The sequence below is a fragment of the Paroedura picta genome, chromosome 4, assembly GCF_049243985.1.
Source record: "Paroedura picta isolate Pp20150507F chromosome 4, Ppicta_v3.0, whole genome shotgun sequence".
Lineage (NCBI taxonomy): Eukaryota > Metazoa > Chordata > Lepidosauria > Squamata > Gekkonidae > Paroedura > Paroedura picta.
The window spans coordinates 41820193-41833717 of NC_135372.1; the positions used below are offsets into that span (position 1 = coordinate 41820193).

The following is a 13525-nucleotide window of genomic DNA, read 5'->3' on the forward strand; positions in this document are numbered from 1 at the left end:
ACAGCCAGCCTCAAATGTCTTGAAAACAGGTGCAGATTAATTGACTGGGGTGGGGGATGGCACCTGATTTTCAAGTAGCTGCTTAATATGAGAACCAGGAAGAGGTCAGCTTGGATTAATTCCAGCAAACAGTACTGCTTCGTATCTTGGACACTTGAGAGCAGCTTTGCCTCAGCTTTTAATTTGGAGAGGTGCGTAGAAAGAGTCTGTGCAAGTAGATCTCTGGACTCTGTGGCCAGAAGTCTAATTTCATTGCAGGGCCACTCCTTCATGCATACCTGTTCATTGTCGATGCTGCCATTCCACCCTTTCTTGAGTTTCCTTGGTTTGATGCCACTGAGTGCATTCACCAGATATATATTTGCCTTGGTCCCTTTCCCTTCTATACTAACTCGGGGAATTACAAGAAGCTGTCTGCAGGTTAAAAAGTAAAATGCTTCCTCTTGGGATAACGGGGAAAGGTGAGGTTGGGACATGAATATATTTTCTGTGTATGCCCACTGAAGTTGAGACCTGGCCTGAGTCTGCACCCACGTTTTTTTTCTGGCTCGGTCCTGCTGATTTCTGTTCAATTCAGACTCGATTCTTGCCAGAGATCTACAACAATTATTACCCCTGAATGGAAAGAGCATGTATCTTGGACACTTGAGAGCAGCTTTGCCTCTGCTTTTAATTTGTAATCTGCTCTAATCTTCATTCAAATAGACTCTTCTCCCTGGAAACTGGAAACACCTGATAGCTGAGACTTTTTTCTCCCCCCTCCCTTTGTATGATTGGTCTGTTGATTGGTCAATGCTGATTGGCTGCTTTCCAGCAGGAGCAGCCCCTTTAACCTCTGGTGGTTTTATTGCAGTGCTTCCCCCTTAAGTGAACTGATAAGCATTAATATCAGAAGTAAAGACTGAGCTGTCTTTACCTGGAGCTGTTTATTCCTTCATGGGCTTTGTGAGGGGGGAGAGGTACTCCCCACGGCCGCCTCTTTCTGGTCTTTTTTTAAAAAGCGAAGGGGATGTTTTACACTGGGATTTCTTTGTTTAAAAAACAACTGTGTGGGGGCACTTTGTCCCTTCTCTGAGTGTGCTGCACATGTTTGAGGGGGAAATGCTTGCAAAAAGTTGATGAATGTTCTGAATAAGACCATAGGCAGCCAGCTTTAACATAGCCAAGTTAGCTCAGTTAGTAAGCTATTTGCCTTGCAGCCACAACTTTATGAGTTGAATGAAGGCTGGCTGTGGGTCTTTCTTCCCCATGCAGGAATTTTTTTCATTTATTTACGTTTGAAAATCACATGTTTTAAAAATGGTGAATTTTTCTAGCTCTTCTCAGGCAGAGAAGCTGGGCTTGGGCAGAGTTCTGTAGGGCAAGGAGCTGCTAAAGAGAACCATACAAGTAACAGTCTGGAGTTCTAAACTAGCAGTTTAAACTAGGAGTTCTAAACTTACTTGACGCTCTCAGATTCCAGAGGACTGGATTTCAACAGAGGTTTGCTAAATAACCTTAACAGCTAATCATTCAACTTACAGCTCAAACAGATGCGGGACCTAAGCAACACCGAGTCCATTCCGGGTTTCTCTCTCTCGCACGTCTGTTAACCCAAAGATACTGACATAATATGGGAGCTAAGGGCAGCCATCCTTCCATAGGCTCCTTATGTCCAAGCACTGGAACATTCTCCGTTCTTAGCCATGATAGAATTATGAAGTCTTGTTTTCAAAAAGTTACACTACAGACTTACTGGCCATATAAAAGAAGTTGTAAACAGCCATATTTGCCCGTGCAAGAAAAAAAATCCCATGCAATGTCTTTATTTATAGATTCAAGTGGGTAGCCGAGTTGGTCTGAAGCAGCACAACAAAACAAAACCAGAGTCCAGTGGCACCTTTAAGACACCTTGAATAAATCTTTGTTGGTCTTAAAGGTGCCAGTGGACTCTGATTTTTTATATTATGTTTTGATTTCTAGATTTCTATAACCACCCCTCCTAGCACTGCCTGCTTGGAGTGATTTACAACATACTTAAGAATAGTTCCATAAACTCAATTAAGAATATTACATTGATCAGTAATCATAACATGCCATGATAGTTGGCCATTGTTGCTTTGTCCTATATAACCTTATTTTGCATTTTTTTATCACTCCCCAACCAAACGCTTGATGGAAGAGCTCTGTTTTACAAGCCCTTCAGAACTGCAAGAGCTCCTGCAGGGCCCACAGCTGTTCTTGAAGCTCAGTCCATCAGGCTGGGGCCAGGACCAAAAAGGAACTGGCACTGGCACTGGCCCTGGCCCTGGTTGAGGCCAAGTGTATGTTTCTGGGGCATGGGATTTGTATTCCCATTTAGGAGAATAGTCAGCTTGGCGGTCCCTCATGTACACCGGGCCCTGACTACAAATAGCCTTGAAGGTCAATACCAGAACCTGATCCAGAATTCAACTGGGAGCCAGTGCAGTTGCCTGAGTACAGGCTGGTGAGGACCTGTCCCACTGAATTCTGGACCATCTGCAGTTTCTGCATCAAGATCAAGGATAGACCTGTGTAGAGCAAACACTAATCTAGTCTGGAAGTGACCATCACTGTGGCTAGATGTTCCAGGGCCAGGTAGGGCGCTAGTAGCTTCATTTGGCGGAGATGGTAGAATGCCAGCTGAGCTACTCTAAGCGAACTGAGCATCCGTAGATAGGGAAGCATCAAAGATCACACCCAGATTCCTAGCAAATGGTGCAACTGTCAACAGTATACCATCCAGGCAGGGCAAGTGTATTTCCTCTCCTGGTACTGTTCCTCCCCAGCTACAGGACCTCCTTCGTGGAAGGGCTGAGTTTTAAGTGACTCTGCTTAACCCAAACTCTCACTGTTTCCAGGCAGCTGGCAAATGTTTCCAGGGGAGAATCTGTATGGTTATCCATCAGGAGATAGAGCTGGGTGTTATCAGCATATTGATGATACCCAAATCCCCCAGTTGGGCAAGAGGGCACATACAGATGTTCAATAAAATAGGAGACAGAACTGCTCCCTGCAGAACTCCACATGGGAGTTTGCAGCAACGTGATTGTTTATCCCCCTCCATCTTTTATTAGGAGCAACCTAATTATTACACAGATTGTAATCTTGTTTCTGGACCGTTGGATTTATACTACCCTAGCTGTCACAGCTTTCTATAAGGACTCTTGAGAGCTGTAGTTTTATAATGAGCTTGAGAGAATTCTGCTGGAATTCCTTAGGATTCGTCTTGTTCCATCATTTTGTTTCTTCACAGAGGCTTAGCAGATGACCCCAGGAGGCTCACAGTGAGGGCAAGAAAGCCTGAATACATGAAACTGTTTAATACTGAGTGAAACACTTGGTCAATCAGGACCACTATTGTTTTCTATTGAGCTCCACTATTGAGCTCCCCCTCACTGGCAGTCTTCAAGCAAAGGTTGGATACACACTTTTCTTGGATGCTTTAGGATGCTTAGGGCTGATCCTGCGTAGAGCAGGGGGTTGGACTAGATGGCCTGTATGGCCCCTACCAACTCTATGATTCTATGATTCTCTGACTGGCCGCTGCTTTCCAAGGTCTCAGGGTCTTTCACATCACCTGCTACCTGATCATTTTAACTGGAGATGCCAGTTAACATTGAGCTATGGGGGTAGGGGGGTCCCTTTAACTGTCCATCCTTCCCCCTGAATAAATGGTATTCAGTGGAGCATGTATAAAAAGTAATGTTCCATTTAACCATCCTAGTCAATGGCATTGGAATGCCCATCCCTTGTGAATGTGCCTGATCCCATTAAAGCAATCTAAGGAGTTGGCCTCTGCAAATTCCATGTCTGTTTGTGTGGAAATGTACTTCCATTTGTCTGTCTGCCACCGCACAGAAACGCAGTTTACTGGATGAGAGGAAATGATTTTTGTATGCATTTAAGTCTGTAGTGCCAATACACCCCACAAATCTCTACCAATTCTTTTTGCCTTTTTCCACATTCCCAATTTCCAGGTCACTCCTAAATGAGGAGTCGTCTGATATCTTCCAGACTGTTTACTTCTCTTCTCAACAGATTTTCTTTCTTGAACACATGACTGACCACTACAAATCTCTCAAGATTCTGTTTTTAAAGACTGTTTTCCCTCCATTTTATGCTTCGTAGCAGTAGTAATATTTAACATTTCTGCTCTTCTGCTGTCTAACTGTACTCCCGCAGATCTTTCTCAGCCATTTCATTAACCAAACAGGAGCATCTTTCATGACGGGAAAATGCAGAGTCATGCTTTGGAATGCAGATGGGTAAGAGAACGTACTGTGCCTTCTCCAGTCCGTAGGTAATTTTCCAGCAGCTGCATCACAGGAATAGAACTGACATCAGAATAGGAAAGAAGACTGACTGAATTTACTAATGATTATTTTCTCAGGTCTGTTATGCAATGCCCCTGAAGTTTTGCCATCTGTGATTTTAGGCATATTTAAAAATGGGTGTGTCTGTGTTGAAGCAAATGTGGAGGGGATTCCTTTCTGCCCTAAGGTTGCCCAAATGCTGCAATTTGTTTAAATGATTTACATTTTTCTGCAATTCTGCAGCTTCTACTGCTTTCTCTAGTATCTTATCCCTCTGTTACTGGCCAAAGAACACTTGTTAGATATTGAAAATCTCATTCAGAAAATGCTCTCAGATTTTTCAGGGGCTTGCTCACCATTTCTCTGCAAGTATAAGGGCAGGGTGGTTGCTTTGTTTTGAAGTCAGGCAGCTGAGATCTGTGATCTCTGCACTCTCTACCTTTCCTGTGCTGCCATGAAATTTCACCATCCTGCATTTTAACTGATACATGCCTTGCCTTTTAGCCCCAAAGAACTGACCATTTCCTGGATATTTTGGGTATAATGCTCTGAATTGATACTCTGATTGAGATTACTGTCCCAAACCAAATTCTGTTGCAGACCTTAGAAACAGGTTAAGATACTTGTCAGCAATAGCCTTCCAGTTTATATGAGCCTTCTCATCATGCGGTTTGTGGATTCTTTTTGTTCTTATTTTGAAAAAGGTTTAGATCACTGATTCCAAACTTGGGACCTGTGGGTTGCCCACTAGGGTCTTTCCTGATGCACACATGGCCCCTCCCTAAAACCAACATCCAGTCCTGGTTTTCCTTCATTTCATTGTAGTAGGAGGTGTTTCAGAAGAGCCTAGGAAGTATTACCATTGTATCTGTAGAGATTTGGGAATAGCTGTTTCCATCATAGATGCCCTCATGGAAACCATCTTATGATTGTTCCAGCCCACCCATGGCAATCATTTTAGTGTGGTGTCTAGTACCTGATCTTCATATTCCAGAAGTGCCCACAAGTTCAACAAGGCTGAGCTTTCTCTTAGGCATTCAGGCAGGGAAGCTTATTAAAGTTTGCAAAAGCAAATGTAGATAGCTGTGTTGGTCCGTGGCAAAACCCAAAAGTCATGCAAAAATGTATAATAAGAACCGCCAAATGACACAATCTCATGGGCAGGTTTTTGAATCTTTTGCATTCTGCAAGACTGTCTTGAAGAAGAAGAGTTGGTTCTTATATGCCACTTTTCTCTACCTGATGGAGGCTCAAAGTGGCTTACAATCGCCCTTTCCTCTCCCCACAACAGTCACCCTGTGAGGTGGGTGAAGCTGAGAGACCCCTGATATTACTGCTTGGTCAGAACAGTTTTATCAGTGCCGTGGTGAGCCCAAGGTCACCCAGCTGGCTGCATGTGGGGGAGTGTAGAATCGAACGCGGAGTGCCAGATTAGAAGTCCGCACTCCTAACACTACACCAAACTGGCTCTTGCTAGGTGCTGAAACATGCAAAATACAGGAACAGATCTTTCAGGCCTGGATCTTAAGACCTCTTGGTTAGTACCTTGTGTAGAATGTTTTAGCTGATTGCAGTAGCATATCAGATTGCATCCTTGGCAACAAGGAACAAAAAAAAAAAGGGAGCCACCCAGATGAAAACTTAACTACCACTAGTTAACTAGATGTCTCTGTGAGCTAAATTATTTGCAACTGAAACTTTTGGGGTTTCATTAGTAAATGTTGGGCATTAGCAAAAAAGTTTTCACTGGCTTTTTATGTCGTGGAAAGATAGCCATGGACTTCAGGACACATTGAACTGGGTCTGTAATGATGAAGAAAAAATATGTATAAAGCGAGTCAAAACATTCTTTAATTTATTTTGACAGTGCTCATGGTGTTCTAAATTGCTCTGATTTCAGAGGATGGCCAGAAACATAGGGTAATTTGCTTTGAAAGAAAGAAGCTTGAGGCTGTGAACGTTCATTGCAAAGCTGACTCTAACGGTGCAGAAGGTTTTCTGAAGATTTCCTGAAGCATATTTGGATTTAATAGGATTTTGCTATCTAGTTTACTATCAGTTGGTGCTCAGCCCTGTCTCTTAGAGTGAAACTGCTATTTTAAGGAACATAGCCACACGGTAGTGAATGCATGCTCCTCACCTCATGCTCCAAAGGAGTTCTTTAAACTGGGTCCACACAAGCAGCAGAATGTGACAGGAATGAGGCAGCAGAATCATGGCAATGGTATGTCACTTAAGACTTAAGTGGGAACTTTTCAGTGGGAATTTGAAGGCTGTTCTATATCAAACTAGTAATCAAGCCCGCTGCAGGGGAATGCAGCGGGCGCTAGGGCCTTACCGAAGTGGTCGGGGGCGGCGGCGGGCTGGTCGGCGGCGGGCTGGTCGCGGCGGCGGGCTGGTCGGCGGCTGCAAGCTTCTGTTGGCTGCGGACTGACGCGGCGAGAGGCGCTTCGCGCCTAAATTCCTGGTAAAGAACCTCCCTTTTGCAGGCCCTGCGAAATTGTGGGAGTTCGGGCAGGAAATGAGGAAAAGTTAGCTTACTTTTTTTAAATGAACAAGAATTTACCCTGTTCAGAAGGAAATAAGCAACTGAGATAAATATTAACAGTGAACAAAGGAGTTGTGAAATGTTAGGTTTTAACAGTACATTCCCACAGGGAAAGCAGCACTCATTCAGGCAGGTTTTTAACATAACACCACACTGCTGCACCTAATGCACATAGACTCTCAAAAGACCATCAAAACCCTGCTGGCCTACTGTGACACCTTAGTATGAGTTCTCCAGAAGGGAAGAACGGATATCTTCACAGACTTTGAGGTGCTGCTTCAAAACTTAACTGACTAAACCACCTCTGTCAGATTTTAACCTTTTGCGGTACTCCAGTCCTCCTGGCTAGTTCAGAACACTGCCCTTATTGCTACCTGTGCACATTGTGGTGATCTACCTGTCACATTATCTGAAACCTTTAACTGGAGATGCCAGGGATTGAACCTGGTGCCATCAACATATGAAGCTTATGCTTTACCACTCTGTCACAGCCTCTTCCCATTGTCCCCCCCCCTTTTTTAAAAAACTGTACTGGATAGTTTGCTACACCTCACTGTTTTTTAAGATAGAAATTTCAAAAATCATCATTATGCAGCTGCCTTGAGTGAGACCTGAAACTTGATTTGCAGGTCTTTTGTGATCCTTATTGAAATTTCGCTAGTGGCAACTACGTAAAATATGTCTCCTCATCTGTTGTGCAGTTGATCTGTTGATCCCCATCAATGTTTTTTGCAAGCAGTCGTGACTGTAAAAAGACATTTTCCTCATCAGTATTCCTCTGAATCCCTACTAGATGGTATTTCCTGACAGTGCACATACCGGAAACCTGATTGGCCATTCTGGAAAATGCCCTGTAGGGATTCATCTTCTTTACTGAATACTCATTATGTGCTTTACTTTCAAAAGGAGCTGGCACACCTGGGTGGAAAGGCAAAGTAGCATGCTCATCTTTAGGGTTGTAGCCTTGAAACAGGATATATTTGGACAGAGCTTTTCCATTTGGATAGCTTGGCTGTTCACGGTTAGACTTGGCTTGTAAACAACTGCGATACCTCTTGCAGAATTCCTGTTGTTGGGCACATTATAACCCTGCTCACGTGTTACAGTGAATACATTGACTTCTTGCCTGTATGAGGTGGTTTATCCTAGTAGCGCATGCAGGACGTGCTACGGTCCCAGTGGTTCCAGGGGCCCTGCGGTGATGTGCAGCTAGAGGGCCTTCACGCTGTGATTGTTAGGGGGGGATTCATACAGATGGAGCCAGCTTGGTGTAGTGGTTAGGAGTGTGGACTACCCATCTGGCAAGCCAGGTTCGATTCTGCACTCCCCCACAGGCAGCCATCTGGGTGACCTTGGGCTCGCCACAGCACTGATAAAACTGTTCTGACCAAGCAGTGATATCAGGGTTCTCTCAGCCTCACCCCCCTCATAGGGTGTCTGTTGTGGGGAGAGGAAAGGGAAGGCGAATGTAAGCCTGTACACAGGAATAAAGAGCCTGACTTCTAGTCAAGATCTTTGACTTGTAACGAAAGGGACTGTTGTTTTCTTTTAAAATTGGGTTTCCATTTGTGGCAGAAGTTGCACATCCCAATGAATAAGAAGGAAGAAATGACTCGCCTGTTTTCACTGTTGGTTCCTGGGAAGCCAAAACCATGTTATTTGGTTTGTATTAGGTCTGTTCTACTTTTTCCCTCAGTGCTGGCGTTTTGGAGAGCTGCTTGCTTGCTCAAAGCTTCTCCTGTTAGGGTTTTAGCCATGTTGGTACACAGAAATTTCAAGCCAGAAGTTGTCTAAAACCAATAATACTATAGTGATTTTATAAAATTGTGCAAGATTTCAACTCCACCACAACTCTTAATCTCTTCCTCAGGCTGGATGGTCAGGACAAAATAAAAATGGCCTGGGGAGGGGGAATCTAGCCCATGATGAAGAGTTGCCGACTTTATATCATGACTCAGTCATCCCCTCTCACCTTTTAATTTTGTTGTTGTTTAAAATATCCAGTCACGCAGTTACCCCAGTTTTATTTATCTATTACAATCCTTTTGCCATAGGTTTAATGTAGCTTCCAAGAAACAGCAAGTAGTTCAGGATTCGTTTGTGTGGAAGCAATAGTTACGCAGTATGGTCATTTCAGTATAATCCCCAGCAGGTTGCAAAACGGGCTGTACCACTTCTGACTGCAGGTAGGGAATCGTCTATATTAGTTCCCCACAGCATACAAACCATTATGTAGGAAAGAAAGCACACCAGGAAGCAGGCAGGGCTAGAAGCATGCTCCCTGATAGGCTATTTTCCTTGCGGGGGAGCTTGTTGCTTTTGCTTTGTTTCACCCAGGGGAGTATTCAAAGATGCCACACCCAGCCCAAATTGATATCAGTCTTTTCTTCAACTTCATCCTTCTGCCACCACATTCTACTGTTTGTGTGAACCTGAGATTTTCCATCTAGAGCCTTTCCCACAAAGAGTTACTCTTTCCAAGGGACTATTTATGTCTGCCTCAATCCTGTTTTGCTTCCTGCATTGCCTCTCCAGTGTGGGGGGGGGGCACACCAAGAAATTCGCCGTTCCTCCCCTTATCCCTCCCAGTCTACCTGAATGATGAAGTAATGAGCATTATGATGGGGGGAAAGGGGGGTTGTTTTTCACCCACTTCGCAGACCACAATGAAGCATTTAACACTGCAAAGCCACAGGGCACGGAGTGTGTTTTCCATGGGCCAGTACTTTTCCAACACGAGGGAAGATTAGCAAAATAGTCTGTCCTTCGCTCCCGTGATACAAAGTTTGCAGTAAAGAGACAGAAGCTCAAAGTAAGAATATAGAGAAGACAGTGTATGGAACTCCGTCTATGAGGAATTAACATGTTTGTTGAATATGCAACAGCCTGCTGTTTCAAGCGGGAGAAAGTGACACAAGTTTGCCAAACTGGAAGGTTTTCGTTCCTGCCATCTGGCTGCCATTTCATGGCATGAAGTCCAGCGGGCCTGTGGCTAAATCGCAATTGTCAGAGTGGTAACAGAAAATAATATTTCCTTTAAAATAAAGTTGCTGTAAATCTTGGTAATATTTTGCAAAGGACAGAGATCGTGGTGTGCATGTGTGAGGAGCAGTATGGCATCTTATCTGGGCAGCAAAGTCTGGCTGGAGGTTGCAAGAGAGGAAGAGAGAATTTATGTGTTTTATATACTGACTTTCAACCAAAGGTCTCCTTAGTGGCTTGGGATTCTCTGCCATGCATGGCCCAAAAATACCAGCCTGTGAACACTTGACATTATATCAGTACATCCTACATAATTTTTATCCATATCTTCCTGGAAACATGAATTTAGAGATCGTTTCAGGTGGGCAGCTGTGTTGATTTGGAGTAGAAAAGCAAGATTCCAGTCTAGCAGCACCTTCATGACCAAGATTTTTCAGGGTATGAGCTTTCAAAAGTCAACACTCCCTTTGTCGGTTGACGTACTTTGACTCTTGGGAGCTTACTCCCTGGAGAATCTTGTTGCTTCCTGAGGTGCTACTGGATTCGAATGAGGAATTCAGAGAGAAAATAATGCCTGGTTTGCTCAAAAGTTAGAAGCCTGGGGCTGACCTAATTCTATATTTGCATGACATATTTGAATATTTCATCGACATCCTAATGAGTCCCAGCCTTCACTGGCAGAGAAGTAGGGAGGGTACTTACTACTTCTGGGTCTGGGTCTGTAAACCATCTGCTTGTAAAGATCTGAGATTCTAAAAATGTTGCCACCGTGTCTGAAAAGAAAGGAAAAAACTGCCAAGTGCTGCATTCTTTTCATGTTGCCCTCAGGAGGTTATTGTCTATGCACTGTGCACGGACTGCCTTGCAAATATTCAGCAGGGGGACTCTCCTTGTGGTTCCTTTTTTGCGTTTTCACACAACAGTCAGAAAAGGCTGTGGATTTAGATTTTATGCATTTGATTAAACAAGAGCTCTGACTCACGAAAGTGTTTGCTGCCATAGATTTGGTTCATCTTTACTGGACTTGTGGTTTGTTTTTCTGCCATTTATTCTTTCATTGTGGTCAGTTGAGTGTGGAAGTTTGCCCTATTTTTGGCTGTTTAACAGAAGCTCAGCAGGAGTTCCTGCATAATACTGGTTTCCTGTACAGAAGCCCCTTTTGTTGGTGAGCTAAACACCGACTTTTATGCCTCCTAAAGAGCAGGAGGACAACAGTGCACCTAGCTGAATTGCCTTATTTATTTGAATTGCTTTGCTGGTGGCTAAACGTTCTTGTCATTCCTCTCTAAAGCAAGCAATTAATTTTCATTAGAAGCTGCTGAATCTGCCCCTCCTTTCCATTGCCCCCACCAACTTTTTAGACCTGCAGCTGAAAAAAAATGCATGCAAAGGAGCTTAAAATGACTGTGCCACATGGCCATAAATCAGTGGCAGAACTGATGTAGGCTGGAACAGTTTACTTTATGAAGCTGCTACATTACAAGCATCTCAGAATTCTTAAATTCTTGAATGAAATAATCACTTTTTCTGTACATATAGTTACACAAAGTGAACAGTTTTGAGACAGGCGCACATGGAGCACAGATGATTACTGATAAACAGTCCCTCCACCTTTCATTTCCCAATAGTGAAAGGACAGCAAACTGTGAACTGCTTTTTAAAGATACGTTTTTCCTCTGAATATAACACGATTAGCATTGCTTAGATGTGGATTCAACCTTCCTTGGAATAGAGAATGCTATAAATTTCTACTTAATGTGGCTGTGAAATCTCTTGCTGTATTCTGCTCCGTGCGTCCCATCTTTCAATTGCATTATTGGAACATCTCATTTCATCTTTAAATTTTTAACAATCATACATAGTTACATTGTGCTGATTCCATGTATACTCGATCTGCCTCCCTGGTGTAGCCCCTTTTGGGCTATGAGAAGCTGTTCAAGCTACAGCCACGTTTAAAACATGAGCCTTTGGGGAAAAAAATTGGAATGAATTGTCATCAAGGCAATCTGCAGGTCATTTTTCTGCCCTGACTTTCAGTACCGTCAATAGCTCAGTTTGGAGGTCATTAGGCTGAAGATGCAATGTCTCTAGTTTGATCCTGGGTTTGGGCACTAATTTTTCCTTCCCCCTTTCTGAGTTCTGCATTTGCACAAGAAGAGTACAAGTAATAACTGAGCAAATGGGCCAACCTTTTCCTCCATGCCCAGTGTGAAACTGACTGATAAGGAGAGACCAACCATGCTATTCCCCCAAACCCCTCAGTGTTGTGAGACTTTTTCTCACTGGTATGCAGAACACATACTCTGCAGTCCCAAAGAGAAAAATGGATTTTGAGAAAAGGTGCAGAGTGCAGGCACAAAATTAGAATTAAAGCCATACTGATATGAATTCAGTGATAATTAGAAGTAAGCTGGGCTATGATGTCATGTTTGCAGAAAATGTGAAATATATCAAATACTGGGAGTAAAAACTCCAAGAACGTTTCAAGTGACATCTGTGCATGCCCAGATGTGGGGGAAAAGAATTCCAGCTGACATCTTTTATTTCCTAGCAACCCATGATTCTGCACAAAATGTTTAAAGTGGGATGGGGAAAAACCGCAGAGTGTTTGGCCAATTGAGTGTGCTAGGGAAGACAGAGGAAATAGGTTAGGTGGTTTGTGGAGGGAAGAGGAAACAGGGTTGGTTGAGGAAGGTGGAACAAAACAGGCAATTGGGCAGGTGAGTGATTGGGGGAAGGCTAAGCATGTGGTTGGTGAAGGAAGGGTTAAAAGGAGCTCGAGCAAGGGGAGAAGAGGTGGGAACTGGTAGGGCGGGATGGGATTTCCTTTTCCCCACAGGTCCCTTGCAGGTGTCCCGTCCCCCCCCCCCCACACACACACTCTTTTGGAACCTTCTTTTGTCTGGTAGAGCAGTTCCCAAACTTTTTGGTATGGTGACTCATAAGTCCAAATTTTCTTGGTATGGTAATCCCCTAGATCAGTGGTTCTCAACCTTCCTAATGCCACGACTCTTTATTACAGTTCCTCATGTTGTAGTGGCCCCTAACCATAAAATTATGCAAGTGTTCTTCCACAGAAATTAAACCAAAACTGACCAATGGCATGAAGATCCATTGTTCATGATTGTATATGAATTGGTTTTTTCCCAGGGTTTCTCAGTTCACTTCTGCCTCTTGTCCCACCATGCTGATCTCACTCTTTTCTGCTGCTCCAGACAGACGAATGCTGTATCTCGATCTACCCCGCAAGGCTGTTGTGTTGATGGCGCCCCCTCCCCCAGCCAAGCTGCTTGCCCTGCTGCGACCCCCATGAAAGGGTTGTTTGACCCCTAAAGGGGTTCTGACCCCCAGGTTGAGAACCACTGCCCTAGATAGTATTGTTAGAGGATGCACAAATCAATAAAACTGCAAAAACCCAGAGCCTTCTTTCACTGGGGAATGCTGCTCTGGAATATTTTTTCTCACCCTTCCTCCAAGTGGCGTAGAGTGACTTATATGGTTTTTCCTTCCCTATTTTATCTTCAGACAACCTTGTGAGGTATATTAGGTTGAGAGAGTGTGACTGGCTCAAGGTCACCTTGTAATCCTCAGGTAAGGGTGAGGTTTTGAACTCTGGACTCCCAGATCCTGGTCCAAGACTTCCCCCCTGCATCAAATGGGATCTCCACCAGCAATTTTG

At 43.8% G+C, this 13525-nt stretch overlaps 2 protein-coding genes across 5 annotated transcripts in view; one reads left to right on the top strand and one right to left on the bottom strand.

Moving 5' to 3' along the window:
• The window catches only part of COLGALT2 (collagen beta(1-O)galactosyltransferase 2), a 55390-nt gene that overhangs the window by 18726 nt on the left and 23139 nt on the right, over positions 1–13525 (top strand). Inside the window, exon 1 of one of the 2 annotated variants that reach the window (XM_077332634.1) lies at positions 4204–4268. The exons of the other annotated variant lie outside the window; for it this stretch is intronic. Within the exon in view, the coding sequence (XP_077188749.1) occupies positions 4228–4268 (41 nt within the window). The 5' untranslated portion in view covers positions 4204–4227. Of the gene's footprint in view, positions 1–4203; positions 4269–13525 lie in introns of those variants that run through there. 2 annotated transcript variants of the gene reach the window in all.
• The window catches only part of LOC143835268 (uncharacterized), a 41446-nt gene that overhangs the window by 14461 nt on the left and 13460 nt on the right, over positions 1–13525 (bottom strand). For 2 of the 3 annotated variants that reach the window (XM_077332641.1, XM_077332640.1), the window contains exons 2-3: positions 6655–6808; positions 4247–4318 (exon numbers count right to left, since the gene is read on the bottom strand). In XM_077332641.1, coding sequence (XP_077188756.1) covers positions 4247–4318; positions 6655–6808 — 226 coding nt within the window. Of the gene's footprint in view, positions 1–4246; positions 4319–6654; positions 6809–13525 lie in introns of those variants that run through there. The other variant, XR_013230055.1, reaches the window with a different exon arrangement.